The following is a 14,586-nucleotide window of genomic DNA, read 5'->3' on the forward strand; positions in this document are numbered from 1 at the left end:
TTTACATGTATTCCGCGTCCCCTCGCTGTGCTCGCCACGCTTCGGACTCGCTGCTCTCGCCACAGTATATAAAATTAACTCCACACCGACGTGGATAGTGGGGGTATGAAAAGGTAGGAAGACTCGTTCCGCTGTGCTCGCCACGCTTCGGGGTGGGGGGGTGCCTAAAACCTCATTGTATGTCATACAATGATATTATTGTATAGCTAATGTAATAGCATCGTACACCCTATAAAATCGCATGCGATTTTGCGGGAGGTGCGATGCAATCCCCCGGGCTAAGAGAGCAGTGAATAAATTACATGGTAAAATTGCATCGCACGGACCTTAAAATGGCCCATGCGATGCGATTTTCCTACGCAGAATAGCCCACTAAGCAAACTGCTTAGTGGGCGCCCGTTTACTACATAAGTACCGAATTTTCTAATCTGTCAGTGATTCAAGGTGTCTAAAAAATCTGTTGAATCGAAAAAAAAAAAAGATTTTTGGATCCTTGCACACGATCACTGACCACACTAGTGCAAAAGGATTTCTCTGGTAACGAGTTGCTGGTGTTTTCTATGTTTCGTGTCTGTTTTTCACTCCACCAATAGTGTGTTCTAAATCTGTAATTATTACAAACCTGCTTTGGATGTGTTAAATTTGTAATAAACTGAATGTAATTCAAATACAGGTAGATGTTAACTCTTCCCTATATGCTGTCTAACCATGTAGCTCTACTGATCGTTGCATCAGGATGACACCTGTTTTTCTTTCTACATTTGTAACACATCTTCTTTTGTCCCTACAGGCTGCAATGATGATGTTTGAATTGGCCTGGATCATGTCTAAAGATTCAAATGACATGTTGTGGTACGTTTAACTTTAGTGTGTATCGTTATTATACTATTATATTACCCACATGGTATCACCACTCCTTATTTTCTAGTGTCACAGAATAAGTATCAACAATTACTTGAATTTTCTATGGTTTGCAAAAGGTGGTTTGAATTATCTGTTGATCAGTTGTCTATGTGTACATGTGTGTATACAGGTTGAGTATCCCTTATTTAAAATGCTCTGTTCCAGAAGTACTTTGGATAACTGATTATTTCGTATTTCGGAATATTTTTAGGTATCTTGCATTTACAGTACGTTGTATAAACACATGAAATACACAAATATATTTGTGCATGAAATAAGTTTTCAAAACCTGAAACAAAGTTTGTGTGCTATCGCAGCCACTGAATATGAATGCTAAGCAATCATTTTCTTGCAAATATATAGTGCCAGTTGCAAAGCATGCCCCCAGTAGTGCCAGTTGCAAAGCATGCCCCCAGTAGTGCCAGTTGCAAAGCATGCCCCCAGTAGTGCCAGTTGCAAAGCATGCCCCCAGTAGTGCCAGTTGCAAAGCATGCCCCCAGTAGTGCCAGTCACACTGACAGACGCTAGAGGGGCACAGGGCATATATTACCTTGCCCTGGTGCCAACCGCTGGAGGAAATGCATGGCAAACCTTCACTATAGAGTACGGAAAGCACGGGCACTCAGGGACTGCAAGTATTGGTGAAAACAAGGACCAAGTTTATTCCATGTAGGTCTGGTCAATGTTTCGTACACACTCCCCCGTCGTCAGGACATGTTGTAGGTGTACTTGCAGTCCCTGAATGCCCGTGCTCGCCATACTCTATAGTGAAGAGATATATATATATATATATATATATATATATATATATATATATATATATATATATATATATATATATATATATATATATATATATATATATATATATATATATATATATATATATATATATATATATATATATATATATAGAAAATGGGGGGTTTTCAGGGTGCGCTAAGAACCTTATAGGATTAAACTGTACAATTCAAATTATAATAAACAGGGATTTTGTACTTACCGTAAATCCTTTTCTCCGAGTCCACAGGTGTCACTGGAGTTACACTGGGGAATAGAAGGCGACCACAGGGAGCATGGGCACTTTAAAATAATTAATCAGTGTGACCAACTCCTCCCCTTCTACTTCCCCTCCCAGGCAGTCATAAAGATCGTGCCCGAAAGGGAGCAGACAGATATAACACACATCCGAGAGGAGGTTCATCACAACATAACATCATTCAATACGTATAGTAGAAAAAGAATATATATATATGAAAAAACAAACACACACACAGAGTCAAACCAGACGAGACAGGTGTGTAATAACCATGTTTAAATAACCCTGACAAGGGAAAACTCCAGAGGTTACCCAATAGGAACCTAACACTGAACGTAACAGGTGGAGAACAGCGCTGAGGTGGGCGTCCAGTGACACCTGTGGACTCGGAGAAAAGGATTTACGGTAAGTACAAAATCCCTGTTTCTCCTTCATCCACTAGGTGTCACTGGAGTTACACTGGGGACGTCCCAGAGCTTTCAACCCGGGTGGGTGAGCGCTGAGATCCCCTTAAAACAGAGCGGCCAAACTGAGAAGCTGGTGCCGCAAAGGTATCAAACCTATAAAAGCACACAAAGGTGTGCCGACCTGACCATGTCGCAGCACGACAGAGCTGTTGCAAGGAGACCCCACGGGCAGCCGCCCATGAAGGACCCACCGATCTGGTGGAGTGCGCACCTATGTTAGTAGGAGGCGTCTGAGCCTCAGCAAGGTATGCCTGACGAATAGTCAGACGGATCCATCTGGCCAGCGTTTGCTTTGAAGCTGGCCATCCACGACGCACTGGGTCGTAGGTAACAAACAAGACATCCGTCTTGCGAAGAGAGGCCGTGCGAGAGACATAAATCCGCAGGGCCCTCACCACATCCAAAGACCTATCCTCAGGTGAAGCCTCTGTGAATGCTGGAACCACTATGGGTTGGTTCACGTGGAACGCTGAGACCACCTTTGGAAGGAAGGAGAGACTGGTACGGAGCTCTGCTCTGTCCGGGTGAAACTGGAGGAACGGTGAGCGACAAGAAAGCGCCCCCAGTTCCGAAACGCGCCTGGCCGAGGCCAGAGCCAAAAGAAGAACCACCTTCCAAGTGAGATATCGAAGATCCACCTCTTCTAATGGCTCAAAAATCGATGACCTCAAGTACCTGAGGACCAACTCTAGGTCCCAGGGAGCCGTAGGCGGACGAATAGGGGGCTGAAGCCTTAGCACCCCCTGGAAAAACGTGTGGACTTCCGGAATGAGAGCTATACGTTTCTGGAAAAAAACTGAAAGTGCTGAAACCTGCACCTTAAGTGTATTCAGTCTAAGTCCAGAGTTTAACCCCTCCTGTAAAAACAGGAGCAACCGAGCCTTCTTGAACAGAGTAGAGGACACTCTGCGTCTTTCGCACCACGCCACATAGGATCTCCAAATACGATGATAGTGTCTGGAGGTGACTTCCTTCCTGGCCCTCATCATTGTAGGTATCACCGCCCTAGGGATACCTGCATGTCTCAAGATGGACCTCTCAGCAGCCACGCCGTCAAATGTAGACGTCCTAAATCTGGGTAGATGAAGGGACCCTGACTGAGGAGGTCCTCTTGAAGAGGTAGCGGACACGGCTCGTCGATTAGAAGATCCGTCAGGTTGGTGTACCACGAGCGCCGGGGCCAATCCGGCGCTATCAGAAGCGCTGTTACCCCCTCCCTGCGAATGCGCTGTAATACCCGAGGTATCAGCGGAAAGGGAGGAAAGAGGTAAATGAACTGGAACGGCCAAGGGGCGACCAGAGCGTCCACCCCTGCGGCCTGAGGATCTCGAGTCCGCGCGAAGTATGTTGGGAGCTGGAAGTTGTGGCGGGACGCCATCAGATCCGCCTGCGGACACCCCCAACTATGTACTAGGGACTGAAATACCTGAGGGTTGAGGCACCACTCCCCCTGGTGGGCATGTTGCCGACTTAGAAAGTCGGCCTCCCAATTGTCTACTCCGGGGATGAACACCGCTGACAAGGCCTGAGCATGATTCTGAGCCCAGAGGATGATCCTGCTTACTTCCTTCATCGCCGCCTTGCTCCGAGTGCCGCCCTGTTTGTTTATGTAGGCGACGGCTGTGGCGTTGTCGGACTGAACTCTGATTGCTCTGCTCCGCAGCAGGTGTCCCGCCTGCAGAAGAGCATAGTAGACTGCTCTGAGTTCCAGCACATTGATGGAGAGTAAGCTCTCCTGCCTCGTCCATAAACCCTGGAACTGGTGTTCCAGCGTTACCGCCCCCCAGCCTCGAAGGCTGGCGTCTGTGGTGAGGAGAGTCCACTCCCATATGCCGAACCTCCTGCCCCTTTGCAGGTTTTCGGAGTTGAGCCACCACAGCAGAGACAGACGGGCTCGAGGAGACAGGGTCACCCGCTGCTGAAGATGCAGGTGGGACCCTGACCACTGGTGAAGGAGAGACAACTGGAATTGGCGCGAGTGGAAGCGGCCATATTGTACCGCCTCGAAGGAGGACACCATCTTCCCCAAGAGTCTGGTGCAAAGGTGCACCGTTACCTGTGGCCGTCGCAAGACCGATCTGACCAGGACCTGCAGGGACTGAACTTTGTCGGGTGGTAGAAAAATCTTCATCTGCTGGGTGTCCAGAATCATCCCCAAAAAGAGAAGACGTTGGGACGGCTGTAGCTGAGACTTTGCAAAGTTCAGAATCCACCCATGACTGATGAGAGTCTCCTGGGTGAGTCGTATGTTGGACAACAGGGCCTCCCTCGAACGATTCTTCAGAAGAAGATCGTCCAAGTAGGGGATGATGGTAATCCCCTGTGCCCTGAGGACCTCCATCTTCACCGCCATCACCTTGGTGAAGACCCTGGGGGCCGATGAGAGACCGAACGGCAGGGCCTGGAACTGCCAGTGTTGTTCCTGTATAGCGAACCGGAGGAAAGCCTGGTGAGGAGGCCAGATGGGGATGTGCAGGTATGCGTCCCTGATATCCAAGGATACCAGGAACTCTCCCTGTTCCAGTCCCTGAATCACCGACTGCAGGGACTCCATCTTGAATTTGACCGCTTGTAGAAACGGATTCAAATCCTTTAGATTTAGTATAGGCCTTACCGAGCCATCCGGCTTCGGCACAAGGAACAGACTGGAGTAGTATCCCTGAGTACGCTGATCCTCGGGTACTGGTATCACAACTCCCGTTGTCCGCAGCTTGTTGATTGCTGACAACAGAAGTTGCGCCTTGTCTCCTGAGACTGGGAGACCGGTCTTGAAAAACCTGTTTGGAGGGACTAACCTGAAATGGATCTTGTAACCCTGGGTCACGAGATCCCTTACCCACGAGTCCTGACAAGACTGCAGCCAGATGTGACAGAAGGACAGCAGTCGGGCCCCGACTCTGGGATCCTCCAGATGAGACCGTGGACAGTCATGCGGCTGGCTTTGAGGACTTGGGCTCCTGGACAGCTGCCGAGGCGCCTCTGCCTCGTCCTCTGGAGCCTCTAGATGGAGCTCCGCCTCTGGAACGACCTCTGAATCTGGTCGTAGGCCGAAAGGACCGAAAGGAGGGCCTTTGAGGGGTCCTGCGTGTAGCTGGAGGGGCCGCTGAGGGAAGGAAGTGGGACTTACCTCCCGTTGCTTGGGAGATCCACTTGTCAAGCTCTGGCCCGAAAAGAACCTCCCCATTAAACGCCAGGGCCTCCACAGCACGCTTGGACTCTGCGTCAGCCTGCCATTGGCGTAACCAGAGAGCTCTGCGAGCTGATATAGATAAGGCCGAAACCTTGGCCGCAACCATGCAGACGTCAGAAGAGGCGTCTATTAGATAATTAGATGCCTCCTGGATCTGTTCAGCCAGCTGAACAATAGAAGCAGGGTCAGAGCCCTCACGGACCTCTGTTAGGATCTGAGAAGCCCATACCCCCATGGCTTTATTTACCCAGCACCCGACCTGGGCCGGACGCTGAATAATTCCAGCTGCTGAAAAAATGTTCTTAAGGGTTACCTCCAACTTACGGTCAGAAGTATCCTTAAGAGTAGTTGCACCCGGCACCGGGAGAACCGTCTTTTTGGACAATCGAGAGACTGAAGAGTCCACTACTGGAGGAATCTCGACCCTCTTTCTACCCTCTGGTGGAAGAGGATAAGCAGCCAGAAACCTCTGAGGTACCTGGAATTTTTTATCAGGATGATTCCAAGCCTGCAATATATGTTCATCCAACTCCTCCGCTGGGGGGAAGGTGGGTGACTGCCTTTGTCTCTTTCCAAAGAAAGAAGGACGAGCAGGAATGTCTGTGTCATCTGACACCTTGCAGGCAACCTTTACCATATGTATAAGGTCCTCCAGACCTGGAGTGGCTGGGGCCGGCTCTTGCGTAACTAACGCCTGAGCCTCAGGTTCCACATCATCATCATCATCATCATAATTATCTGGAAGGGCAAATTCGCCCTCCTCCAGATCAGGCATATCGTCATACTCCCCAGAATCCCCAGAGGGCTGTAATACCCTTTTCCTGAGTAAGGTAGGGGGATTTTGCCTAGAAGATGAAGCAATGGCGCCCTCTGCTGGTGTCAAGGCCTTTGTTAAGCTCTGCACAGCAGAAGTCAAGGAAGCCTGTTGAGTTCTGGAAGTTTCTCTGTCCTTTTGAGCTGCAGAGAGCTCGCAAGCTAAATGGGACATCACATCAGCTAATTGTGATGCCCAAACAGGGGTATGAACGGGGGACTCTGGAGCTGGGGGTAAAGCAGCGCATTTATCACATACAGAGTCACCCTCCTTAGAAGGTGTAAACTTAACAGCACACTTCTTGCAAGTAACCCTCTTGGAGCTACCCCCTGCCATGGTTCAACAGAACACCCAGCAATCACCACACACTACCAGACTGATCACAGTTAGTAGGTATAGGATAGGCAGCAATATATTATGCTGGAAGGGAGAGACAGTGAAAGTAAAAGAGCTGTCACAGAGCTTTGTACAGCGCTATGGCATATACCTAGGAGCGCTATAGCTCTAAGTTTGAGACACAGCCCAAACTGTCTCCACCTAGCTCTAATCCCCACTGTAACTCACAGACCGGATAGAGCGTTCAGCAGGACGGTCACCAGGGGACAGGAATCGCCCAACTGCAGTCAGGATAGATCTGCAGCGCAACTGTGGAGCCTCCAGCAGCGTGTTCAAACGGCGCCAAATGTCCAAGATGGCCGCCGCGACTTGCAGGAACGCTGGGGTATGCCAAGGCCTGCTGGGAAGTACCGCGCGGTAACTCCGCCCCCCGCCTGGCAGCTCCGTCACCCATAATGGCGCCAGGTTTAAAAAACCCTCTGCTGCACCGCCGTTTGTGTCCCTGACCTTCCTCTAATAGGAAGGCAGGGTAATACTCACAGTGCTGCGGCCATGCCGTCGGCGGTGGGGCTGGGGGAGGATCGGGTGCACGCTGCGTGAGAGCGGCGCCCGTTACAGCTCCAGAGACGGTGGTCTCTGTCAGCCAGGGAGCCGGGCGCAAACCCTTAAGCAGCAGCCGGCTCCCTCCGGCAGGCTCCCACGTCGCAGGCAGATAGTAGCAGCAACTATCTGCCTGTCCTCAAAGGCAAAACTTGCTGCTTTATGCCCTAATTATCAAAAAGCCCAGGAGATGAGCCAAATGTGACCTGCTCCCTTTTGGGCACGATCTAAGACTGCCTGGGAGGGGAAGTGGAAGGGGAGGAGTTGGTCACACTGATTAATTATTTTAAAGTGCCCATGCTCCCTGTGGTCGCCTTCTATTCCCCAGTGTAACTCCAGTGACACCTAGTGGATGAAGGAGAAAAACAGTTTATTAAAAAGTTGCTTACAGGAGCATAGCAGTAAATATGTAAGGTTCAATTACAGTTGCAGTGAACCGATGGTGTTACAACAAATTGTACAAATAAACAAATGTCCATAAACGCCAGTTTAGCCCAACGCGTTTCGTCGTACACACGACTTCCTCAGGGGCATGATTCAATACGATGGTCAAACTGTAAGTTACAATACAAGAAAATCAATACATAATGCTTGATTGATAGAAATAATTATTTTTCTTTAAAGAAGTAGAATTGAAAGTATCGGGAAGAGAATAGCAGGTGTGAGAGAGGGACAGAGAATACAATTGGAACATATAGATCTTTTTGGATCACATACCGATGATGGTCGGACACTAGGAGTTTCCTAGAAGGCACAATTTTTTGGTTGTGGAAACTCGATTTATAGACAATGAACGTGGTGTCCTACAATTGGAACCAATAGAATCCTTAATATGACATAAATATGGCCGAAGTCATTACAAAAAGGCATTTTGAAAAAAGACATTTTTTAAAAATGTGATAATTGAAACAAGGGGGGGACAGATTGAGCAAATGATACATACCACCAGCTGTGATAAATATAAGTATAGAACTAGATTTCTTGGCGTGCAGATAATATCTGATAATGGAAATAAAATATATATCCAATTAGCTGAAGGATGATTTTTCTTTTTTTTTTTTTTTATAAAAATATATATATATATATATATATATATATATATATATATATATATATATATATATATATATATATATATATATATATATATATATATATATATATATACATACATACATACATACATACATACATACATACATACATACATACATACATACATACATACATACATACAACCACTGCACTGAACTTAAATACCACTGTGGAATGGTTACTGCCAGGCTGACATGAATTAAGCATAAATATATGGAATTCAATATTTAGTGCCTGCTGGCCAATTGCAAGGTTTCAGATCTTTATCGACTTCATAAAAAACTGTTAAACTATACAGCATATCAATTAGACCGTGACTACAATAGCCAAAAAATGGCCATATACAAAAAAGTGGTCACTTACTCATATTGAGCCGTGATTTCTAAGCTTAAGTTAAAAAAGGAATACTTTGAAGGTGAAACAAACTTACTTTGGCATCCAGTCAATCAGGAGTGTACTGCTAGGCTCCACAAAAGTGAATGACTGAGAGAATGGACTGGTTATATATAGGGAAAGAGGTACATACATCACTTCCTGTTTGACTGTGATGGATATGTATTAGATATCCCAATGGCTGAGCTTCCTATGTGCTATTGAATTACTATAAAGGAGTGTCTAAGTTGCGCCGTGTGAAAGGTGCTAAAACAAATGTTGGGAACAAATTACTGTGTACAATATTTGCTAATTAATCCTTTGGAACACATGGTGGATTCGCCATGCGTTCCAATAACGTCACTTCCGCCCGTGTGATAAGGACACACGATTGGGGGAGTGAAAGCGGTGTCCTATGGGGATAGGTGCCGCTATAAATGTGTGGTGGAACGCAATATGCGTTCCAACTGTGGGCGTGAATAGCGTGAGGGCTGCGGTGCCCTATGGGAATTGGCGCCGCTGTGAATGAGTGGTAAAAAAAAAAAAAATCATCCTTCAGCTAATTGGATATATATTTTATTTCCATTATCAGATATTATCTGCACGCCAAGAAATCTAGTTCTATACTTATATTTATCACGGCTGGTGGTATGTATCATTTGCTCAATCTGTCCCCCCCTTGTTTCAATTATCACTAGAGACAGGATTATATGCAACATAAAAAGCTTGAAATATGCATGCAAATATGCATGAAAAATACTTAAAATATGCATGAAAAGTGTTAAAATATGCTACATTAAATAATAAAAAACGTAATTTTGAACTTATTTATTTAAAAATCAGCATACAATTAGTTGCAAATAAACCTCAAAAATAGGCCAACATTATCTGCAGATGTCTAGTGCTGTACACAGGATTTTTTTTCTTCCTGGCTGCTACAGCATACTGCAGCGTCCAGAGCTCTTCTTGCATCAACTACACGGACCCTCATCTGCAGCGCCGATGGATCAAATGTCAGCATAGCATGTGAGGGTGGCGCAATGGAAGGCTGTGACACAGCACCGCGTGATGTCACAACCCTTCCGCCCACCTCCTCTGCTGCAGAAGTCTGTCTCTTTGGGCCTTATTCTGGTTGGTGCGGTCGGGATGCATATTTTCGGACAGGAACTGAGCGTTCTTAGCCCCGCCTTCCGTACGGATCGCTCACACCGCCGATTGCGGTAAGACGCCGACCAAACAGACCGCGAGTGGATTTTTCATGTGAACACCTCCTCGATCTCTGGGAACCTCCCCCATCATTCGATGTTCGCAGACAGAGTGGTCAGACAGCACCGAGTGCTCCAGAGTGCTCCAGACCACTCAGGCATTTCTCCGTGCAAAAGCAAGGATATGGGCGGCCAGCTGGCATCCGGCTATGTCGTATGTCCGCCCCCCACATGTGCGTCATGGCCGAATTACCATATGTACGCCCAGCATTTTCATGGGAACGCCCATGAAACGCGGGGCGTACGCATATGGTAAGGAGCCCAAACAGCCCTTCACGCCCCTCTCTACCCATTGTTTGGAGTGTTCCAACCGATCGTTTTCTGTACAGAATTCACGCCGTATTCGGACGTGCACGGCGTTCGCACATGCGCAGATACGCCTCTGCACATGCGCAAACACCAAACATCGGCCGTCCGACAGCACGCGGACAGAACCGCATCAACCAGAATAAGGGCCTTGGTATAAAGTCCTAGGTCAGGGGTAGACAAAGGTTCAGCAGCTTCGTAATGGCATCCGCCCCGACTGACTTTTATCAACATAGATTGGCAGCCTAGAGCAGTGTCATCCAAGGTTCCCCACACTGCGCACATATTGCCCCAGCCTGCACACTCTACCACTTCCTGGCCAGCAGCAGCAGGGCAAAGCAGTGCAGTGATTCGCAGGTGGGTAGAGTGCTGGGCCTAAAATATGCACCATCACTAGATTTTAGGTAAAATATGCAATAACCAGTGAGAATGGGCAAAATATGCAACTGCATATGCAAATGCATATAATCCTGTCTCTAATTATCACATTTTTAAAAAATTTCTTTTTTCAAAATGCCTTTTTGTAATGACTTCGGCCATATTTATGTCATATTGAGGATTCTATTGGTTCCAATTGTAGGACACCACGTTCATTGTCTATAAATCGAGTTTCCACAACCAAAAAATTGTGCCTTCTAGGAAACTCCTAGTGTCCGACCATCATCGGTATGTGATCCAAAAAGATCTATATGTTCCAGTTGTATTCTCTGTCCCTCTCTCACACCTGCTATTCTCTTTCCGATACTTTCAATTCTACTTCTTTAAAGAAAAATAATTATTTCGATCAATCAAGCATTATGTATTGATTTTCTTGTATTGTAACTTACAGTTTGACCATCGTATTGAATCATGCCCCTGAGGAAGTCGTGTGTACGACGAAACGCGTTGGGCTAAACTGGCGTTTATGGACATTTGTTTATTTGTACAATTTGTTGTAACACCATCGGTTCACTGCAACTGTAATTGAACCTTACATATTTACTGCTATGCTCCTGTGAGCAACTTTTTAATAAACTGTTTTTATTATAATTTGAATTGTACAGTTTAATCATATAAGGTTCTTAGCGCACCCTGAAAACCCCCCATTTTCTCCATTTCTCTAACCGGGTCCCATCTAACAGGGGATCCTTTCAGGGTTGCAGCTTGTCGCATTACTCCCATTGAGCGCACTGTGTGGCCCCCCTTTGCCATTATATATATATATATATATATATATATATATATATATATATATATATATATATATATATATATATATATATATATATATATATATATATATATATATATATACGAATAGATCAGGCGGCACTCTCAGGAACTTCAAAGTGAATAAACAGGTGCTTTATTGCTCCAACATGTTTCGGGCTACTGCCCGTCCCTGAGGACGGGCAGTAGCCCGAAACATGTTGGAGCAATAAAGCACCTGTTTATTCACTTTGAAGTTCCTGAGAGTGCCGCCTGATCTATTCGCTTGTACACAGGACCTTTGGGTCCAGGGAGGAAGGCACCGGGCAAGTACAACGTGTAACTTTGAGGAGTGCCGGGCAACAGTGGAATATATATATATATATATATATATATATATATATATATATATATATCAGAAAGAAGCTCTAGGACACTGGCGCATTAGATTACCCTGAGTACAAATGTGTTCGGTAAAAACCTATAAGATTTTTAGGATATACCCACAAAATCTATAGGGTGGCTAGCCGATTCTCTAAGTGCCGGCTTGGTGAACCGGAGAGGTTTGGATGGAGAGTATGGGGAGAATCACTGCTAGGCGCCTTGATTCTCCCCATACTCTCCATATATATATATATATATATACAGCGGGTGGTGCTCCGGCTCGACTGGGGCCCCCATGGGGATAATCTGCTCTGGTGCCTTCCCGTAAGGACTGGTCCATATACAAACACGAAATAAATGGGCGTCACTCAGAGGCTTGGTAGTCAAGAAGAAAGTGTATTTGGGTACACATAAGTGGATCTACGTTTCGGGGACGTGCTCCCCTTTGTCAGGATACAGATGAAGTGTACAATAAGCATTTAAATAGTGTCTTACCTGTCAGGGACAGATCACCTCCCCGCCCCACGGCAACGCCGCCCGCGGCTCCCTCTCGTCTCTCCGCTTCCGGTCCTGGGTGACGTCAGTGAACCCGGCGGCGCTGGCATGGCAACTAGGGACGAATCACAGACCCCGATTAGTTGTTGTGTAAACAAAATACGTGCATAACAAGAAGGAGCTCTACACAATAGAGATCAAGTGCACACAGGTGAACAAAATGATAACAGAACACATCAACTAATATTGCGAACTTAAATGTTGGTGTACGATATTGCGTGCATATGTAAAAATAGCCAAACACTGGCTATGTATATAAAAAATGATTAAAAGCGCCAGACGGCACTGTGCTAACAGAGGGCCAGATAGCAGCATATTGTGAATATGTGCACACCAACATTTGAGTGTGCTAACATGGCTATTTAGCCTACATACATGGATGCATCACAAGAAATAAAGTAATGAATTAGGACATGAACGTTAAACTGAATGGTAGGATTATAAAAAATGTATGAGACCAGATGAATCATTTAACCCTTTAGGGCGAAGGGTGTCCAGACGAAAAATCCATCTGGACTCGAGTTGCAATAATTTCTTAGAACGATCCCCGCCCCTGATTGATGAGGGTACATGGTCTATTATTTTGTGTTTGAGAGTGGCCATCCCATGCCTAGCCTCAGCAAAATGTCTGGCCACAGGTTGATCTCCTGTGCCATTCTGTAAAGCCGTTCTGATGGCCAGACGATGTTGTGCCATGCGGGTCTTAAAAGCACAATCCGTTTTGCCTATGTAATATAGCCCACAAGGGCAAATTATTGCATAGACAACATACTTAGTGCTACATGTCAGGGGCCATTTAATGGGGAATTTTTTCCCAGACGATGGATGACTAATGGAGTCCCCTGTAGCCATGTAGTTACAAGTGGTGCAACCCAGGCATTTAAAACATCCATTTTTCTTAGATAGAAAATTCCTAGTGTTGGGCTTTGATTCACTAATGGTAGTTTTAACTAAGTAATCCCGAATACTCTTGCCCCTGGTGTAACTGGGCATGAGTCGGGCATGCTTAAGGGTTTTCAAGTCTGGGTCACTGGTAATAATGGGCCAAAGTTCTTTAGCTTTTTTTGTGGTAAAATTGGTGTTGGGGTTATGGGCATTGACCCATGGGAAGATTTGTTCCGTGGGTTCTTTAATGGGCCTATCTTGTAACAGGACATCCCTAGGCACAGCTTCTGCCCGTCTTCTGGCTGAGGCTAGTGCCTGGGTGGGATACCCTCTGTTTACAAATTTTTGTGACATTAAGTCCAGCTGTGAGTTTCTTTCTGGGATTTCGCTATTAGACCTGCACACTCTAAGGTACTGGGAATAAGGCAGTCCTTATTCCCATGCCAGCGCCGCCGGGTTCACTGACGTCACCCAGGACCGGAAGCGGAGAGACGAGAGGGAGCCGCGGGCGGCGTTGCCGTGGGGCGGGGAGGTGATCTGTCCCTTACAGGTAAGACACTATTTAAATGCTTATTGTACACTTCATCTGTATCCTGACGAAGGGGAGCACGTCCCCGAAACGTAGATCCACTTATGTGTACCCAAATACACTTTCTTCTTGACTACCAAGCCTCTGAGTGACGCCCATTTATTTCGTATATATATATATATATATATATATATATATATATATATATATATATATATATATATATTTATTATTTTGTACTACATAACTGTATTTATTGAAGTCCTCAGTCCAGATATCATATGTCTCTTATACCTCTATTCACCCCTTTTTTTTTCAGTGGCATACCATCACTTATTTAATTAGCAGTGCAAATGCTAAAATGCACAATAACAGTCATCTATACAGATGGAGCGCCTCTCATTCTTGCCGCCAGCGAGCCATCGCAGAGGTTTTGGCGATCCGCCAAGGGGCGTGGATGCTCACCATGCAATACAAGTCGCCACCTCTGGGTGGCTTATGCTCCACCAATCTAGCGGCGGATTGATATACTGTACCGATGGAACAGTATCGACATTCGCCAAGCAGAGCGAGCTTAAAAAGTATACTACAGTATAAGACGCTCGTGTGTCTCCTCCCCGTGAACATCGCTGTGACTCCAACTGTACTTCTGCTGTGT

General features: G+C 46.1%; 1 protein-coding gene across 2 annotated transcripts in view; it reads left to right on the top strand.

Annotated features, from left to right (window-relative positions):
* The window catches only part of CDC45 (cell division cycle 45), a 59,003-nt gene that overhangs the window by 16,227 nt on the left and 28,190 nt on the right, over positions 1-14,586 (top strand). For both annotated transcript variants that reach the window (XM_083149301.1, XM_083149293.1), the window contains exon 8: positions 791-852. In XM_083149301.1, coding sequence (XP_083005427.1) covers positions 791-852 — 62 coding nt within the window. The remainder of the gene's footprint in view (positions 1-790; positions 853-14,586) is intronic.

The sequence above is a fragment of the Crinia signifera genome, chromosome 1, assembly GCF_055691185.1.
Source record: "Crinia signifera chromosome 1, ASM5569118v1, whole genome shotgun sequence".
NCBI classification, from domain to species: Eukaryota; Metazoa; Chordata; class Amphibia; order Anura; family Myobatrachidae; genus Crinia; species Crinia signifera.